The sequence below is a fragment of the Anopheles coustani genome, chromosome 3 (assembly GCF_943734705.1).
Source record: "Anopheles coustani chromosome 3, idAnoCousDA_361_x.2, whole genome shotgun sequence".
Lineage (NCBI taxonomy): Eukaryota > Metazoa > Arthropoda > Insecta > Diptera > Culicidae > Anopheles > Anopheles coustani.
This window is the reverse complement of record NC_071288.1, coordinates 63,596,184-63,614,881: the sequence shown is the minus strand read 5'-3', so window position 1 is coordinate 63,614,881 and position 18,698 is coordinate 63,596,184. Positions and strand designations below refer to the sequence as shown.

The following is an 18,698-nucleotide window of genomic DNA, read 5'->3' as shown; positions in this document are numbered from 1 at the left end:
ATAACTAAATTTTCTTTGTTCAGTGCATGCAATTAGCATTTGGGAGTGTATCCAATTAAATTATGTTATGAATGCATTTGGTAGTGAACGGCTGCCTCCAAATTATTAAGCCATTTTTAACGTTTCCACTTACTCGAATCGCAAACCAACATTTTTAATCTGCCCATGTCACACTTTAGCAATCGTTGCAAGCAGTCACATGATTGAGTAACAGCTAGCAGGCTTCAGTCGTCAGGTTGGACCTAAGCGGACCATCGAGATTTCATGGCTTTTGAAATTCAATTTCAAACCAATCAATCAATCATTCTGCAACCATTTTGTGTTTCCCTTTACCCTTCCCATGTCGTCCATGTGTGCACTCTGTGGAAAATGGTGGGAATTGGGAATACAGATGAAAACATTTCGATTTTGAAATTCATTTGACTCAAACGCCTTCGTGGGTTATTGACTATACTGATTGACAGTAACGTAAGTTTGTTGAAAACATGTTTCACTATCACGTTTATTGAAAATTGCCTGTTGAGCAAGTAGAACGATCAACAAGCTAATCCCAAAAATGAGTCACATAAATTCTACATGGTTTCACAGAGGTTGCTTGCAGATTCAAGAAAAAAACATATCTTTTTTGTTCTGTAAGAATTAAAACAATCCATAAATCCATTAATATAAAAAAGTAATACAATTGCCGGTACTTAATACAAAATATAAATTTCATCGTCCATCGAATAATTTTGAATCATTGATTGGGAACTTCAAAAAAACCAAGAAATTTTAAGTTGATTGTCGTATGAGTGTTCCAATCATTTTTTCACACAGAATATTATTGTTTGCGTTTCTGGAACCCTTAATTATAAGAACACTTAAATTCATTCGCACTTGCCGGTTGAATGTTATGAACTAACTTTTCGTTTCAGTAGCAGAAAATATAAATGGATTTTTATTGAGTACTGGTACTATTTTTTCACTACCCTATTGCAAACATATGTAAAAAAAAGAATAGTACATAGGAAGATTCAACGGGGTTCATGGCCCACGTAAAAGCGGCAAACAGCGTGCGATCTGAAATCGAATGTTTGCCGTTTCCGCTACGAGCTCGTAGTAATCAACGATTCTCTCACCCTCCGGAGGAAAAAAGGAAAAAACGCACACAGTTTCGGTGTTGTTTGTATTTTGACTCCGAGAAATGTTCCAGGAAAGCTAAAAGGTTTCTGCTAGGAAATTTATTTGCAAAACCGTATTTTTTAATGAACAAATGCCCTTTTCACTGTGCCTATGACCTACAACGGCATCTACAATTTCACGTTTAGCTCTGTTACTGTTACCACCAGCACTAAACACTAAATCGAACCAAATTTTCACGACTGAACCAGTACTGACACCACTGTGTGTCATGTCAGTCTTCCGTCCGAGGAAAAACTGAAACACGGATAGACTTTCCCCCCAGAGCGCCAGGCGCCAAATCGTTTTCCGTGACGTATGCTTCTGAGAGCCGCTTTTATGGTGTTTGAGCTTTTCCGACACTTATTGGAGAGAGACACACGTTACGGTGGAAAAGAGCTCGCGGTGTGTTGGATGTGACCTACAAGGCCAATGAGAATTTTCTCTTGTACCGGGATTAGCATGTTTCTCACATGTATTCTCCTCTCTGACTTGCTTGGTTCGGTTGAGCAGTTGTTCCATTTGCAGTTTTATCAATGAAAAGCTCACTTACACACCATTGGGAAATGGAAGCTCTAACAATTATTCCACGTGGACATTTTACTTGGAAAGAAACATAATTCAGCTAACGTGCATATCAGTTGAAAGAAAAACAAGGTGCAAAATTCTCTCGATTGCAAAAGTAAAAGTAGGATGGAAGAAAAAACCTCCAGCAATGGAAGTAAAATAAAAATTCGGATTTCTTCCTTATCTTAACAGCTTGGCGAAATTAGATCGTTTTGTAATATCGAAGAATAGATTCATGTTGGTTAAATACCTACCTGTGGCAGAACTGGACGATTGTTTTGGCAGGAGTTGTGACTGTTGGATGGGAGATTTAAGTGGTGAAGTTGAGGCATTGTTCACTTCTTTGTTCAGCATCGGTAATTGCAATTTGTCATTCCGTTCCATGGTTGATACTAAAATTTACAAAAAGAACAAAAGTCAAATATAGTAAGAATAGAGATTCGACAATTATTGTAATTTTAATTTGAAAGTTGACAATTATTAAATATATTAGTTATTCAATCATCAACCAGTTTTATAATGTTAAAATTTGTATGCCAAAATACGTAGATATAACCGAATCCTTCCATATACGGGATATTTTTAGGCCTCCAGAATGTTTTATAGTAGGTCCCTGCAGTACGCTAATGTTTGGGACCGAACGCTATCGCGTATATCGAGTTTTAGCGTATTGCGGATTTCCTCTCCCATATCGTTTATACTTCATACCAACGTATTGATTCAGGCCGTGTGTAATTCAAGCCATTGCAGTCACGGCCTTTAAACGGCTGTTGAAAACTGCGTATTAAAAACTCTATTCTACTAAAACAAAACAGAATAGACTAATATAAACTCAAGCAACAACGGTAAATGCTGTCATTTGTAAAAAAAATCGCATATTGCGAATTCGCGTACATCGAGTATAGCGTACTGCGGGGACCTACTGTAGTTTTCGTGCAACGATTATCAGTAGCAAGAGTGCAATGATTATGAGTCGTACTCCATTACTATTTTATTTAGATTGCATCTTCTTTTTGTCCTATCAAAGAGATTGCCAAATTCAGCTTCAAAAATGTTGGTAAATGTTACCCCTCCAGTGCATCTAGTTTAAAGAGGAACATTTTTACTAAACATTTTGAAAAAATATGATAACAATATTTAGAGTGTATGTTTCTGAATATTATCTCTAAGCCTGCATCCAAGAATAAAATCCAAATTCACATTTATATTAGCTTGGAAAACTAGCTTCAGGTTTAAGTTCAATTTCGATTCGCGGAGCGACTCCGTTCGCGTTCTGTGAGGTCCCATCCCGGTTGACAAAAGTTCAAATTTTTTCCAGCAAGTTTTTCCAAGGCAGATTGCTGGGACTCTTGCTGGAACTACATAGTACCAGCAACAATGTCAATTTCTGTCAACCGGGATTCAAATAACTTCTCATGACAGTTGATCTCATTTTTCATATTCTCAGCTCATTTTGTCTCGTCTCATCGCGTGATTAATTTGTAGGAACTAGGTTTTTTAAACTAAAAAGGCGGTTTATTCGCTCAGGATCTACATTTGAGGCACTCGATCGATCGTTTAACCAAAGGTGAAGTGCACAATTGAAGTGAACTCTAAATCTATACAAATAAAAAATAAACACATAAAGAAATTTCTACCGCTGTTGAGGAACGCTCTATTTAAACATTGAAAATTCAACACAAGAATAAAAAACCTAGCTACAGCTGTTCCCCGGAACTGGGTGCGCCTAACCAATTTTAGGAACGTTGCGTACCTAGGTTCGAAATTCTCGACACTATAATTTTGTAAACATGCATTTCATTCGTCGAACACCAAAGACAGTGCGAGGATCGCGTGCAGATAAGCGAGCAAAGGTACGAATTGCGCTGGGCAACTAGCTGATACTAGATTGATTGTGGACGGTATCGGTAAAGAAAACACCGTCTTGAGAAAACATTATTTTATTGTCAGCAGCTAACTGAGCTGTCCAAGGTCGTAGAGTGCTCTCTGTTTTGATGAAGTGCCGTGGCACCGTCGAGTGATTATTGTTTGTGGTGCGAATTTTGTGTTTATGGAAGTTTTATAAATAGCTGTTTTGTTGTCATTAAAAACATCAATGCCGGATGCAGGAATGCAATGGAAGTGTTAGTTGAGTGAAAATCGTAAAGCTAAAGGTTTTTGACAAATCCACGGGCGATCTTATGCAGATCTTTTTGTTAATCAATTTCACCAGAGTTCGTCTAATTATACATCTCCGGTGCACGATAGCGAAAACGAAAATACTGCCCCTGTCCTCAGTGCGGTATTGCAAGCAGGTGGTTTGCCTCAAAAACAAGCTGCCCATCGCTGAATGGTTTGTCCCAGCAATGCTTAGTCATTATCATCGATGTCGTCATGGCAAGTACGACGGTTCACATACGGGGTGCCGCTGCTGCCAGCAAATTGTGACCGTAACCGCCCTATGGAAAGCTGTAACGACGAGGAAGACGAAAGGAAAACATCGTGCAAAAACCGGTTAAAACAACAGTCGGCATTATTGCTGTACACAGCGAAAACGACGGCAAACTGTTGCCCACAAACTGCTGGCTCACTTGGCTATCTAATACACGCGACTTGTTGATTGAGCAATCTTTGTAGCAGGGGGGGCAAGAGAAGGAAATGTTCACGAAAAGCAGACTTATCAAAAGTCAACGGAACGTGAAGAAAACCCCACCACCTACCCTCCCCGCCACACCCCTTGCAACTGGAAGGTGCAGAGCATCTTGGACTGTTGATGACCTTGAAGTTCAAAAACCTTGAACCGGATCTGATAATTTATGCCGCCGCAAGGGCCACTCGTAAGGGCGTATTGAGAAACCCTGAATACTGGTTGGAGGATTGTGTTGTGGCGTTGCGTTCGAGCACTTTGATCAAGAGAACACTCAAAAGAAAACAAAACCATAGATCTGATCGTCGGAACACTACCGATCGATACTGATCCTACAGCGGCACATTATCAATCTACGTGTGTACACGCTTATATATAAAAGAATTGCGACATGCTCCACAAACCATTTGTTTTAAAGTTATTTAAATTCATACCAGGCAGCGACTAGAAACGAGATTCTTCAAGTCACGAACGGAAAAGTTAAATAATTGCTTGGGATCGATTCACCTACATAAATAATGTGTTATTAGGGAGATTACTTTCATGTTTACGAAACCAACAATCATTAAATAAGCATGGCACTTAATCTATGTGCAATGAGCAAGGTAGTGGACCTCCACATTATGTACCAATCTTTTTTTTTTAATACAATTTCGTATGTAAATTTTCATAGTAAAACGGTGCGAACTAGAATCTCTCACTCGTTTACTGTGTCCACTATTCGATGCAACTTCCTATAAGACTGCTGAGAAGAATCTATACGGTAAAACTAAACTGCTGTTATTATCGGGGTTGCATTGTGCCTTAAACTCAATCGAGACGTATTGGTGCGCTCAACCACTTCCCTGTAGGTGATAAGCGAAGTCTTATCTTCCACTGTATTTTGTTTAGCATCCATATCTACCCCTCGGCTTTGAAAAAACCGCGATGGAGAAGGGATACATGATTTATAGATGTGGGGAACCGGTGACGAGATACGGCAAAGTTCACATTGCGTAACGGATATGGATGGAGTGGCCATATGACTACGTGTTATGCTTTTGCTCTCTGCTTTCGGTGTCGATGTCAACCATTTTGAATCTTTAGTATGGTACTTTAGCACCGTGGGAATCGGGATAATCTCTTTGTTTTAATTTTACTCGCACTTCTTCGCAAGTATAATAAAGGTGAAATGTTTCTCCCACTGTACAGGAATCAAGTATTTTATAATTATAAAAACAATTTTATGAAGTAATTCAAAAGTACTCTGGGATGGATGTTGATTGAAATTTAAATAGTAATTTTATGGAAATAATAAACCCTTACTAAATACCGTTTCCATGCTAAACATACAGTTCAAATTTCGCCTCACTATCCGGTACTTCGTGAAACGTTTCCGCTTTCCCTCTTTCGCAATCTCAAACTGTAACCAGAAACCCTTATTAGCCACTTCCTTGTCGTCACGATGTGGACAGACTAAACGGTGACACTGGCCTTATTCATATTGTCGACGGTTGGTTAGGTTGCTACATGTACACGAATGGTTCCCATTTTTTTTATTCCCGATACGATCGTGGTCTCGAGTTAATTCTGAATGAGAGCATACTTGCTGGTGTTGTGAGAGTCTGTGTCCGTGGTACACACTTTCTTCCAGCATCGGACAATCGCACTTGCCTGAACCACACTCGCGGCCTCCGTCTCTGCGCGGAAAAATGCTTAATTGTGCCGTTGCATTCGCCTCTGTTATTATTAGCCAAACGAACGACGGCGTTCTGTGTCATTGGCGATAGGAGGCGGATGGGCGGGCAGTGATTCTCAACTGTATCGTCCAACGCAACGATCGGAACGAACGGGAAGATAGCGTTACAAAGTAGAAAATAAACCGTGCAAGACGTGTGCAAAAGTGAAATATACTAAACGAGAACCACCCATTCGATTAATTATTCACTAGTTTATTAATCTAGCAAACAAGTGGACAAATTGGTTTTAAAATCTCAAACCAATTTTAGCAATATGAGAGAACTTGAACTCCTTCTCAAAGACACATTTGCTTTAAAACGAATTATTTTATTAAATATATTTTCTTCTACTATCCTTCACTTCTTCTTTTAAATCGTGTTTAGATTGATCTCCGTACTTTGCAAAATCTTATCCAACTGAACCTATGAGAGTGCGGGAGAAGCTGAAACACAAGGCCAAGGATTTCCTACGCACGCTCGGCGCATGTGGTGCCGGTGAACAGTCCCACCGCAAACAGATGGAAGCCCAAACGAAACAGAATCTCCAGGAGCGGCGCAAAGCCCGCTCGTTGGTCAAAACAGTCATCAATGTCGTGCACAAGTTTCTCGTTCTACTCGTCCGATGGTTGTCGCGCACGGTATACGGCGAACATGGTAAACGGATGCCACCGATCACCAACCTCATCCTGATGGAGTCTGCCACCTCGCTGGCGGCGAAGATTCGCACTCGAAAGGTACATTTGTTCGTTTGTATTTGTGCGTACCATAGCAGTGATTGACTGATAATTAATTGCAACCTTCCCCATTGTCCGGACCCTGGATTTCAACGTACACAACCACAGCTCACTAGCGTCGAAGTGACTCAAGCATTTATTGACCGATGCAAGGAAATCAACCCACTGCTGAACTGTGTGGTCGACCAGCGTTTCGATGAGGCTCTGAAGGATGCGGAACGAGCCGATAAACTTGTCGCCTCCGGGACGATGTCCGTTGAGCAGCTCGGGCGTGAAAAGCCGTTCCTGGGCGTGCCAATATCGACGAAAGATTGCATTCGAGTTCAAGGTATTGTATTGCCGTTGGTTTGATGCTTCCCTGACCTCGGTTTTACATGGTTTGTCCTTTTCCACTGTTTTGCAGACCTGTTGCATACGTCCGGAATTTGGAATAGGCGCAACATACGCGGCGAAAAAGATGCTCGCGCGATGGAGCTGATGCGTCGAGCCGGTGCCATTCCGTTCGCACTGACAAACGTATCCGAGTGTTGCATGTGGTAAGTGGCGTAGCGTCAACAACTTTAACGATTTTTTGTCTATTAACATTGTACTTCGACTTATCTTGTTTCATCCTTGCCTTGGCAGGTGGGAAAGTGTAAATACCATCCATGGCCGATCGCGCAACCCTTACGATACCAACCGTATCGTTGGAGGTTCGAGCGGTGGCGAAGGGTGCCTTCAGGCAGCCGCCGGTTCTGCGTTTGGGCTCGGTTCCGATATTGGCGGTTCGATTCGTATGCCGGCCTTCTTCAACGGTATCTTTGGTCACAAGCCGTCGAAGTTCATCGTGTCTAACGACGGCCAGTATCCGATAGCGCTATCGGAGGAGCAAAATTCATTCCTTGGTAAGGAGATAAGATTTGAGTTTCCTTTTTTTATTGTGAGGGGTTACAAAGGTCTTTTACCTTGGTTTAAGGTTTTTTTATGTCTAACTTAGCCGACTGTGTGTTATTGCCGGGATACTTGAGACTAATCACAGCTTAAGTAACTTGTCCACCACAGACACATAATGTTATACATGGATGATAAATTAATTATTGGTACAAATCATTGTTAAATCATTTTGAAGTAGAAGATAAGATTTTCACATGAATGCTTTTTTCAGGGATCGGACCGATGTGTCGCTATGCCACCGATCTGAAGCCAATGTTGCGTATTATCTCGGACGAAAACGCGAGTAAGCTGCGCCTAGACGAGCCGGTCGATCTGAAGCAGGTGAAGTTTTTCTATCAAATCAACGATGGTGGCGCCCACCTGGTCTCCCCGGTGGACATGGACATACGTGATGCGATGGAGAAAGTGATGGGTCACTTCCGTACCACGGTCAAGGCCGAAGTGAAAAAGGTATACCTGGACAAGATGCGCAAATCCGCACCGATTTGGTTCGCCAACATGAAGACCCCGTCCAAGGTCGGATTCGATGCACAGCTGGTAAATCTAGAGGGTAAGGCTAATCCGTGGCTCGAGCTGGCCAAGTGGCCGTTGCGCATGTCCAACCATACGCTCATCGGTATCATGACTGCGCTGACCGAGCGTGCCGGTGTACAGTACGGCACGGAGCAATATCAACACTGCGTTCAGCTGAAGCAACAGCTGTTGGCCGAATTTACCGAGATGCTGGGAGAGAACGGGGTGTTCATCTACCCGACCCACCCGACCGTTGCCCCGTACCACAACGAACCACTGATCCGGGCGCTCAACTTTAGCTATACCGCGATTATCAATGTGCTGGGTTTGCCGGCGACAGCGGTTCCACTTGGTCTGGGACGCGAGGGGCTCCCGGTTGGATTACAGGTGGTAGGAGGAGTGAATCAGGATCGTCTTTGCCTGGCTGTGGCCTGCGAACTGGAACGTGCCTTTGGTGGATGGGTTGCACCAGAGGTGAAAGCCTAAAAGCCTTTACTAAACTAGACTGGACTATTATTTTTTTGTGAACACAAGTTGGTTGTTCCAATTAAAACAAACATGGATATAGATGTATTTTCTTGTTTTATGTTTTTGAATGAAATATACTAATATATGTATTTTATGAATGGGATCTTCTCATGTTGTTTTTTCGTGTTAATATAAAAAAAATATATTTGTCATGATATTGAAAACATTTTACAAGCGATAATAGCAAATCAGGAGTAATGATCATGAACATTAGTTTATTGTGCTTCAAACACTTGTAAACATAAACCTTGCAAAACTATGAGAAAAATTATAACCCTACAACACTCTCCATTAACTTTTTCATAAACTATCCTCGTATGTATTTGCGTGTGTTTCATTCATAAATCACACCGAACATTTCAGCAGGGTTATTAATAGATAGAAATGTAACTGCTAATTTTCCACTTTCAAAGCCAATGTATTGTGGGGTACATTTTATAAAGAATTAGTTAGAAACCTATCATTCCATAAACAGAGATCGGTGAAATAGACAACTGTTTTTTCTGTTATTTAATCTTGCCGCCAAGATTCTCTATAATCCCTAATATATCCTCTCGCTTGGCGCGTATGACGTCGTACCGGGTACTGCGAACTCCCTCGATTTTTCCTTGCTTCCGTATCTGTCGGGTGACCGTATCTACCGTGCACAGGACATGCACTCCGCAATCATATCCATTGCTCTGCTGTAAACATTCACCGCTGCGCATCTGGGCTTCAGGGCAGTGCAGGGCCCGCTTCAGTATCGCTACGAGGTGGCGGGCGTGCTCCGAGTTTGCAGTCCGCGATGAATCGAAATGGTAGAACGTTTTCTCTGGGCGCGAAAAGACGAGCAAACTCCAGTGCGACCCGCCGGCCTGGTCCGCGACGACGTTATCGTTCAGGGCAAAGAAGAGAAACGATCGATCCTGCGCACGCAACGGATCCAGGAAAATGCCAACCTCCTCTGCCGATACCATCCGAATGCATTGCGTGACCTCCGGACTGACGAACAGCAGGTCCGCATCGTTCTCGAATATTTCATTCTCGAGGTACTCAAAGTAGAAAGAAATGATCTGATCGTTCAGCCAGTACGGTCCCTTCAATAGATCTACATCCGACGAACGTAGGCAAGATTCGTGGTAGCTAAGGGCTATATCGTCGCTTCGCTGGGTAGACATTTCACTGGTATTGCCGTACTACTAATGATTCGTCTCGTTTACAACACGATATCGAATGCCGAGTTCTTTTAGTATCCGAAACGAAACTTTGGGTCTGGATTTTATGGCTCAGAAGGAAAAAAGTACCGGCACCAGCTAGAAACACAACATCAGGCAAGAAGAGCTGTTTGTTTTGATAGTTCTCTTTTGTTTTGACAGTTCATAAAATTGCGCAACAAATGTGACAATTTTTTTTAGGATTATACGCGAGGTGAGTCGTTTCCGGACTTACCTGTGAGATGCGAAACGTGAATAAAAATTACTCGATAATACTCTGCCACTACTTGCAACTGCACTGTTCACTTCTAGTAATTGATTTAACTTAACGTATAAACACCATGCCACTCTGAAGCAACGAATTTCTCGTCGGTATTTTCAAAGAAGGCGAAAAAGGACTTGATTACAATTGATTGCAGATGTTTTGCATTCGCTAGAGGGGAGACATCCAACCGGAACAATGAATCAGTTCCTAACTCGACTGATAAAAGAGTAATGTATTAATACCGTTTATTGAAAGATGCAATTGTTTTGGTATGGTACAAATCAAGTTTAATTTGTTCAATGCTCACTCAATTATTATTTGACTTTGGTTTAGATTCAGTTTTATAAATGTAGTGATACGTTAAAAAGATTTCCCCAAGTTTGCGAAGCTGATATAGTGAGATGGTACTTGTGTTATGAGTTTATTAGCTCACGATAGTGAGAATTTTCAATTTTCATTTCATTACAGTGTTTTCAAACGATCTTCGCACATACATTGTAGATATGTTTGACTTCTTTTTATCTATTTTTCTTTGTTCTAAGCAAAAAATCAACAATTAACTTATCCATTTATCCAAGATGGAGCTAAAATTATATTTGTGTAACCTATAACAGAACAGAATTCGAATTAATGGTAAATTATCCCATTTTAATAAAAGAAGAAAATTTTATTGGCTTGCACTTTTCTCTTGGAAGGGTGCTGAAATCTTGGCTCTATTTTATGCTATCGGTCCCGAGCGTTAATCTTCTGTAATGTTCTGTAAATTACATAAAAAGGTGTATAAATGTTCATAAACATCTTCATTCCATGTACAATATATGGTTAGTATATAGCGCCTCTGAAGATTGAGAGAACTGCTTGAAACTTCTTCATGAGGTTCAATTTTTTACCAGTATCCTTCAATGTATTTCATCCTAAGAATAGTAAATTTTTGACTAAATGAATTCGGAAAGAAATTTGATTTCGAACTACGGTGGGATTAAAGTTGGTTACGTAAGAAAGATTAAATAGTATTGTCACCCTTGACTCATGGGGTCGCTGCTATCAGGACACACCAGGACAGATGTATGTCTGGTGATTATTATTTTGTTCTATAAGTATAAGAAGATGTATTACATGATAAGTGCTTCATCAGCACAATGTATGTACTCAATCTCAATGGTACTTATCAGTACTTAGCTAGTGATTTGTGTTCAGGAAGTCTTCCAAATAGTATTAATCTATTTTTTACCGGCGAACAAATTTATTATCAATTTAGAAAAAAGCAACATTTCACATAGTCTACACAATCCGGTTATATCTGGTTGGTACCTAGCACACGTCGGTTAGGAGATAGTTGAAGTTTCGTTTTCGGAGTCCTCTATTTGTTTTTGGTCTGTTCGAGGGTTATCACTATCGCGAAATAGGGAATTGGTACCAATGTGTTGGTTTCGAACCTATTTTAACTGCCACAATCAAATGTTGAATGTCGGTAAAAAAATCGAAACACCGATAACGATCTATCTTACACGATCATTTTCGATGCAAGCAATTAATTTCATTTTATTCATAGTGAAACTAGTAAAACAAATATGTCCTTAGAGTGGTTTTGGCAGAATGGCTTTGTTGAATGTGAGAAATATGACTTAAACATTTACAATGTTAATGTTTAAAATTCAATCACGAATTCAATTATGTACATATTTTTACGCTTAAAATATTTCAAGTTCACAATGATCTTTCAATATAAGAAATTGAAAATAAACCACTATTGAATGATGAAACACGTTTCTTAAGTTGAGGTTCTATTGTTCTGGAAAATGCTATCTCTAACCTAACGTTCGCGCAAACATTTTCAAAAACACTGCTCCTATTGAAGATGATAAGGTGCATCAAGATGCCATGGGCTAGCAAATAGTATGCTTCGGGCGAGCTGCGGTCGGAGTACAGGCTGTTGTAATGATAACCTTCGTGTGGCTACGTGCGGGATCATTGCGATGATAATACAACACACCAGAAAAGACTATAGCAGTATGAGTGGAGGCTAGTAAGATCGCATGCAGGCCGGATGATCAGCACCTATGGTCATAAAAGCCGAGCCGGACCATATGAACCTTTCCAGTCGTTGTTCATCCATCGATCGTTTCAAGAGTACAGTGTTTACTCCAAGCTGTCCCACACGCCATTTTATTACATATGTGTGTGTGAGAGATTGAGTTGGAGTTACCGGAAGCAGTTCTCAAAGACATTGTTCTTTACGTGTTTCGTAGGTGGCTTCGTGTGTGCGAAAGGACTTTGTGTTACATTAGCTGTGATTGCAACATCAAATCCCAATTTTAAGCCAAAGGTTACGCTTCATCTTCCTGCGAGAAGCACAACCACGTGTGCTACTGGTGGTTTTGATTGTAGAGTGATAGTTTACTGTGAAATCGAAAGGACCTAATTCCTCCGTCCATTTTTCCTGTTCGAGCCAACAACTGAATGGTGCTAGTGCAACCGAACAGAGTCAGTGCGAAAATCTTCCACTATTCAGGCTCGCTGAGCCTAGCGGACATTTTATTTGACTTTTGTGAAGGTAAGGAGCCGTCGGGCGGTGGTCTGTTTTGATAAGGAGCACGCTAGCGCGTGGATTTGCTGTTGTTATCTGTCGCTGGTTCGGTTTCATTCGTTTCATTTTTCTTCCTAGATTGCAACAAAATGGCCTGCCTGCCACAGTCAGCCTTTGCGGTGCACAAGATTCGCCAAGCGCAGAACGAGAAGGATCTCACGATCGCTCGTCTGACCGGCGACAAGCAAGGTCCGAGATATTTAAACAAAAATAGTAAGTTGCCAATACCGATGCCCGCTGCATGGGGTCGTTTACTGCTTGGGAGAAGGTTATCAGTAACATTATTTTGTTTCTTAACATTTATTTTCCTTCCGTCTTAGCTCTCGATCTAACTCCGGTGAAGTACAATGGAAAGCTGATGAACAGCATCTGGGGACTGTACAATCGCTATTCGCCGCATAACTTCAAGAAAAATAATGGTTCTGACGTCGGTTTCTTTGGCATGCAACAGCCGTAAGTGTGAATTGATCTTTAATTCGTTTTCCACTCACATACAATTTAACACATTCTCGCTTTTCTGACTCTTCCGATAGATTCGCTGTTGCATGCTCTCCGATTGAGAAACCATCGGTAGCTAACCCGGCCGATCAGAAATAAGACGGGCAGTTGGAGTCGTTATGCCGCTTAGGATTGCTATTTGGCAAATCAAATCAAAATCAGCTGTATAGAACTAAATGTGATTAATTGGAACAATACAACCATTGTACTGAATTTATAAATCCGTTGTTTTTGTTTGACTAAACCATACAAAGAATTTTGAATAATCTTTTTTTTCGTTTTTAATTTTTAATCATATTAACTACGTAAAATGTTTAAACGACAATTACCACAGTCCAATTTTTTTTCTCGTAATTGTAATGACAGACTGTTGGTTTAATTTTGTTTTACTTAAATTAAGATTGACCATATTGTTTTCCCATTTTCCCCGTTGAAACTCCCCAATGAAAATCACTTGGGTTAGTATGTTACCATTTTCAAAGGTTGTTCAAAATGTTTCTTCTAATTTCAACTCTAATTAGATTAATCGTGCTATCCTTCATTCGATCAGATCCTGTTTGACATTGCTTGCGAGCCATTTAAAATCATTTACCAAAGCTCTTACAAACTTTATTGTAACAGTAAGCCTGACAACTTGTACAAAACTATAGTTAAGCTGAAGTAGATTATTCACTTGTCATTGAACGTTAATTTTAATCTTCACCGTGTCACACGGATTTAGAATTTAACGGACTCGCAACCGTCGGATGAGAAATTTAAAATAAAAATGGTGCGAACTATGATATCGACGACTGCTGAGAAAAAAACAAGAGAAACTCACTGTACCAGGCCGGAATGATTCGAGCGATGATTTAAGGGTGAGGGTGGAAAACTAATTATCATCCACAACAACGTGAGAAGGGAGAGCGCAAAAGATAGGAAAAGGGATTGGTTTGGGCGAGGGTGGCAAAATGGGCTGCAAGGAAGAACGAGAGAAAGAGGGTGGCGCAGAAAACGTATTGTGAAGGGAAAAATGAAACAGCAATAAAACAATGGTAGATGGGTGTGAACGAGATGTATGCACCGAGAACGGGCTAGATGAGCGTGCGAGAGACGCTAGAAAATTCTGAGCACAGGAAAATGCCCTTTTTCACCGAATGCTCAATAGGGGGTGGTTTCATCAGTTTGAATTTGCACGTAGGCGAATGAACATAGCGTAATCACGGGTGCGGGTGTGCGATTGTTTTGGATTGTAAGGATAAAAATTCTGAAAAATAAGTCAAGCAGACGGTTCGGTGCCACTACGAACTTCGCACATAAATATCCAGCGCATCGAGAAACACGTTTTGCGTACGCGTTAGGGCAAGAAATTAACCCTTCGTAGACACTGTGTGACATTTGATTGTGCTAGTTTGGTGCGCGGTGCAAATCGAAAGAAAAAAGAACGATGGATATCGGTGGAGCATATGGTGGTGGTAAAGCAGGGGGTGCATTCGATCTGATTGCATTCGTGCAACGACCAACGGTCATACTGCGTGCCGTTTGTTGGGTTAGTATCAATTTTCTTCCCTGCAACCGGAAGTAGAAGCGTGGTTATTTAAGACAGTGGACAATTTTCGTGTCAAATGCTGTACATCAGCTAAGGATAACGAAAACATGTGACGTACGTGTGGAGACTAATTTGCAGTCGAACGCGTAAGAAAAAGTGGTGAAGACACGGATATGTCTAGTCGAAGGAAAAGGCTTCGGGATCCCTGTGTAAAATAATATCTACCGACCTCCTAAAGAATGGAACAAAAATCGATTTTTCTGATAGCCTCGTCTATCTTTCTCGCCGTTAGTCTCTCGCGTGAGCCTTCGTTCGCTCTAGGTTCACTTTCGAACACTCTTTCTCACCATTCTCTAATGAGCTTCCGAGGTGAAAATGATTCCTGCGAATTCGAATCCAAATTCGGTACGACTAAAAAGTTCTTAACCTACGACGCTTGGTCCTGAGTTATCTCTTATTACCAATTTATGACAGTAGTCAATTAAAAAAATTATACAACCATGTGTTTGATGCTAAAACAAACTATTGGAGATAGTGTGAATGGAATCATAGCAAAACTTAGGCTAAACAGAAACTGTTTAGTCATAAACAATTTGATGTCCAGGATCATTAAGAGAACATTCAACCGTTGCATGGTGGTTCTGCCTCATTACTTTACTTCCCATCGCTGTTTATATAACGCTTATGAGAAGAGTCCTCTTTGAACTCCATTTGTATTTTGTTTTGCCCATAGTGCGGCCAGCGACAGAAACATTCTCTGATTACAACGTTCCCGATCGTTTTGGTTAGGCCCTGCCATGGCCGTGCTGATCCAAACGTTTGGTGTTGCTGTGACATAATAATGTAGGAGGATGGTGTCGATGGTGACGCCTCAACGAGAGCGAGCGCTCGGCGCCACTTGTCAACTAGTGGGAAAAGCGGAAATGGAGCCAACCGCGCGGCAATCTCTCTGAAGCAATGGAAGAATTTCTCATGTGTTCACTTCCTGCTGCCGTTGCGCTCAGTAAGCTATTGATTACGACAGGGGAGGAGAGGTGGGGAGGATGTCTTTACTACCAACCGGATGGGTCCTTCTCCAAACACACCCACACACCCACACACTCACACACAAACGCTGGATGCATTGACAAACACTTATTCAAATACAAACATACACATTGCGTACGGACGGGTGCGTTGTTGGCGACAGCTTTATTTCGTTCTATGCCTTATTTTATTACTTCTCCCATCACAATCATTGCACTGTTCTGTTGGCTACTTGACGGGTGTTTTATTGATTCTGATGGCTTTGACGGCCAACTAGCACAGAGCAGTCAAGCTTCTACTGCATGCTCATTAAATAAGGCAAAGGAACTTTATTAACACTTAGAGAAAGGGGATGAGACAAGAACATGCCTTATGAAACAGCCAGCTCGAGATGTTGGCCAAGGATATCCTTCATTAGGATGAGGATGTGCTAGCGGTTTCGCTGCGGTTATACGAGAAACTGACATCACTTACGTCATTTTCACGTTTTTTACGCTGTGAATTGCTCATCTTTTTTTCCCACACGCACTTTGCGGGGAGCTCTGATCATAGGGAAAAATAAATTGACACCACTTAAATACCAATAAAATATGTTATTGATTGTAAACAGACAAACTTTCTTTGCAAAACTATCTACTATTACACTTTTGGAGTAAATAAAACGACCTTGAGTCGTATTATTTAAGTATTAGTACGACTTATCCCAAGGGTTTATTCCCTTTCCTAACGTCCTTAAGCCTGGTACCATTATTCATGAGTGAAAGCGTGATAAAATGGTTGCAAATTCTTCCTCCCCCTTTCCCGATTTGCACGTTACGGAATTCTGCCATCCTCAGACTCGGAGAGCAAATCCAATAGATGGAAAATTCGATCGATTGGCAAAGACCTGCTCCCGACGCTTTGCCGACATTCTTTTCTCTGTTCGAGGACCGTAGTCCAATCCCGGCACAAAGGTCGTATCTCTGCACCTGAAGAGCGCTCAAAATTTACCGTTTTCCAGCAATGCATCTTGGTCGACCGTTCTTGACGAAGCTTTGAATCTTGGGTCTTCTTTAAAATATGCCATTCTTCCATTATACTACCCTTGATTAAAATCCTTCGCTAACCCCCGTTTTTCCAACCCTCCCACTCGGATGTGCACACTCTTTAGCTATTTGCGATCATCGTGTTTGGCTGTGTTTCGTCCGAAGGCTGGCGAGAGGAGGCTAACGGCAAGGAGTACTGCATAATTAATCGCGACGGTAACGCCTGTAACTATGCGGTCGGCATCGGCGTGATCGCTTTCCTCGCCTCGATGGGCTTCATTGCGGGCGAGTATCTGTTCGAGCAGATGTCCTCGGTGAAGACGAGAAAGCACTACGTGCTGGCCGATCTAGGATTCTCCGGTAAGTGCCACCATGTGGAAATATTTGATGTGTTCGAAGGTGGCGGTTCTTTAGGCTATGGATCGCTTTAAACCTTAAAGACATGTTAAAGCAGCATCCAAAATTTTATTCCCCCATTTCTCAATGAACAAGTGGTCTTTTGGGTATTTATGAATTATAATATTTCGATTTATTCAGCTATTATACTTCGAGGTATCTTCCTTTATAAGTTTAATATTTTCAGAAATTATTTCAAATAGAAAAAACTAGTGCAAAGGCCAAAAATTGAACGATTTTGTATATAGTCCTATAAAGTAACTTCCTTCTTGTAAGTGACTATTCTGTATGCTATCTGTAGCTTACAAGCTACGATAGGCATGTTGACAATAGCATACAGAAATCAGACCCTTATGATAAGATTCTAGCATGTATCAATTAAATGTTACACCATTCATCCCCTTTAATTCAGGAGTTTTAGGACTGAAATAGAGTCCTTTGGTGTTGGTTTTATATCCCGTACTAAACCACACTTCCATATTTTGAAATTTAATTTCAAATAACAAATTTTCTTACCGTTTTTGTTGCCCTGACATGCCACGCCAACAAAACTTATCATATAAATATCAAATGAAAAGAACATCTGATCAACTACCATTATCAACTTTCAGCCTTCTGGTCCTTCCTGTTCTTTATCGGATTTTGCTACCTCACCAACCAGTGGGGAAAGGCGGACGACCCGCCCAACGGCGAGGGTGTTAACAACGTGCAGGCTTCCATCGTATTTTCATTCTTCTCCATCTTCACTTGGGCCGGTTGCGCCTACTTTGCGTTTTTGCGCTTTAAGGCTGGTGTGGATCCGTCGTTCTCGTCAACCTACGAGTCCGATCCAAGTGCAGCCCAGCAGTATTCGGCCTATCCGGCCTCCAACGACAACGATCAGTTCCAGGAGGCACCTTTCTCCGGTCAGCAGCAGCAGCAGCAACAGCAGAGTTGTAAGTCGCTACAGAATCAATGCAAAATTTACGGGTCGTGCATGTGCTTATGATATTTTCTTCTTTTCAACTCTAGCGGACTATTCCCAGCCTACCTACTAAATAATGCTCACTCGAATGTTTCCGTCGTAAACTCGGCTACAGGAGATCCAATGCTTCAAGTTGGAATTTGAAGGGCAGGTATGGGGCACAATGACCACCAGTGAGTCTGAAGCTAATACTTTACTATGGGCCACGAGCCTAAAAAAGGCAGCACAATGTTTAAAGAAAAGCATTCTGTTGAGCCTTACATCGGGTGGACTTCAGCTTCGGGTATCACTAGAATCATAGCAAAAGCAAATTTGGCGGCTGTTTTGTGCATATTACGGGCTGAATGTTTAAGTTTTGCTACGACATAGCCTACTCTGATTCAGTTTTAGTCGAACCACAGCCTCATCAGGAACAACGTACCGGAATCACCTATAATCA

At 41.3% G+C, this 18,698-nt stretch overlaps 5 protein-coding genes across 5 annotated transcripts in view; 3 read left to right on the top strand and 2 right to left on the bottom strand.

Annotated features, from left to right (window-relative positions):
• Positions 1 to 10,245, bottom strand: part of LOC131260212 (cytochrome b5 reductase 4) — a 37,948-nt gene extending 27,703 nt beyond the window's left edge. The window contains exons 1-2 of the mRNA XM_058261895.1: positions 10,206 to 10,245; positions 1,980 to 2,117 (exon numbers count right to left, since the gene is read on the bottom strand). Of these exons, the coding sequence (XP_058117878.1) occupies positions 1,980 to 2,109 (130 nt within the window). The 5' untranslated portion in view covers positions 2,110 to 2,117; positions 10,206 to 10,245. The remainder of the gene's footprint in view (positions 1 to 1,979; positions 2,118 to 10,205) is intronic.
• On the top strand, positions 3,532 to 8,880 carry LOC131260213 (fatty-acid amide hydrolase 2). Its single transcript, XM_058261897.1, has 6 exons — positions 3,532 to 3,578; positions 6,454 to 6,803; positions 6,912 to 7,131; positions 7,207 to 7,339; positions 7,428 to 7,687; positions 7,948 to 8,880. Exons 2-6 carry the CDS (start codon positions 6,495 to 6,497, stop codon positions 8,733 to 8,735), a joined length of 1,710 nt encoding a protein of 569 aa, XP_058117880.1. The 5' UTR covers positions 3,532 to 3,578; positions 6,454 to 6,494; the 3' UTR covers positions 8,736 to 8,880.
• On the bottom strand, positions 8,815 to 10,084 carry LOC131260229 (sentrin-specific protease 8). The gene has a single exon (XM_058261919.1). It carries the CDS (start codon positions 9,932 to 9,934, stop codon positions 9,284 to 9,286), a length of 651 nt encoding a protein of 216 aa, XP_058117902.1. The 5' UTR covers positions 9,935 to 10,084; the 3' UTR covers positions 8,815 to 9,283.
• A 2,138-nt stretch (positions 10,246 to 12,383) lies between the features above and the next one.
• On the top strand, positions 12,384 to 13,486 carry LOC131260233 (uncharacterized). Its single transcript, XM_058261924.1, has 4 exons — positions 12,384 to 12,789; positions 12,901 to 13,035; positions 13,143 to 13,275; positions 13,356 to 13,486. The coding sequence occupies exons 1-4, from the start codon at positions 12,696 to 12,698 to the stop codon at positions 13,417 to 13,419; spliced, it is 426 nt and encodes a 141-aa protein (XP_058117907.1). The 5' UTR covers positions 12,384 to 12,695; the 3' UTR covers positions 13,420 to 13,486.
• Positions 13,487 to 14,744: 1,258 nt separating this feature from the next.
• On the top strand, positions 14,745 to 18,332 carry LOC131260230 (synaptogyrin). Its single transcript, XM_058261921.1, has 4 exons — positions 14,745 to 14,848; positions 17,025 to 17,259; positions 17,907 to 18,230; positions 18,307 to 18,332. Exons 1-4 carry the CDS (start codon positions 14,747 to 14,749, stop codon positions 18,330 to 18,332), a joined length of 687 nt encoding a protein of 228 aa, XP_058117904.1. The 5' UTR covers positions 14,745 to 14,746.
• Positions 18,333 to 18,698: the final 366 nt, after the last annotated feature.

Bases quoted from the DNA above. Each gene is read 5' to 3' on its own strand.
- LOC131260213 (XM_058261897.1), top strand. From the start codon at position 6,495: ATGAGAGTGCGGGAGAAGCTGAAACACAAGGCCAAGGATTTCCTACGC. The intron at 7,340-7,427 runs GTAAGTGGCGTA...TTGCCTTGGCAG, and splicing joins GTATCCGAGTGTTGCATGTG to GTGGGAAAGTGTAAATACCA. The intron at 7,688-7,947 runs GTAAGGAGATAA...TGCTTTTTTCAG, and splicing joins GGAGCAAAATTCATTCCTTG to GGATCGGACCGATGTGTCGC.
- LOC131260229 (XM_058261919.1), bottom strand. From the start codon at position 9,934: ATGTCTACCCAGCGAAGCGACGATATAGCCCTTAGCTACCACGAATCT.
- LOC131260233 (XM_058261924.1), top strand. From the start codon at position 12,696: ATGGTGCTAGTGCAACCGAACAGAGTCAGTGCGAAAATCTTCCACTAT. The intron at 12,790-12,900 runs GTAAGGAGCCGT...TTTTCTTCCTAG, and splicing joins TTTATTTGACTTTTGTGAAG to ATTGCAACAAAATGGCCTGC. The intron at 13,036-13,142 runs GTAAGTTGCCAA...CTTCCGTCTTAG, and splicing joins GAGATATTTAAACAAAAATA to CTCTCGATCTAACTCCGGTG.
- LOC131260230 (XM_058261921.1), top strand. From the start codon at position 14,747: ATGGATATCGGTGGAGCATATGGTGGTGGTAAAGCAGGGGGTGCATTC. The intron at 14,849-17,024 runs GTTAGTATCAAT...CACACTCTTTAG, and splicing joins TACTGCGTGCCGTTTGTTGG to CTATTTGCGATCATCGTGTT. The intron at 17,260-17,906 runs GTAAGTGCCACC...ATCAACTTTCAG, and splicing joins GGCCGATCTAGGATTCTCCG to CCTTCTGGTCCTTCCTGTTC.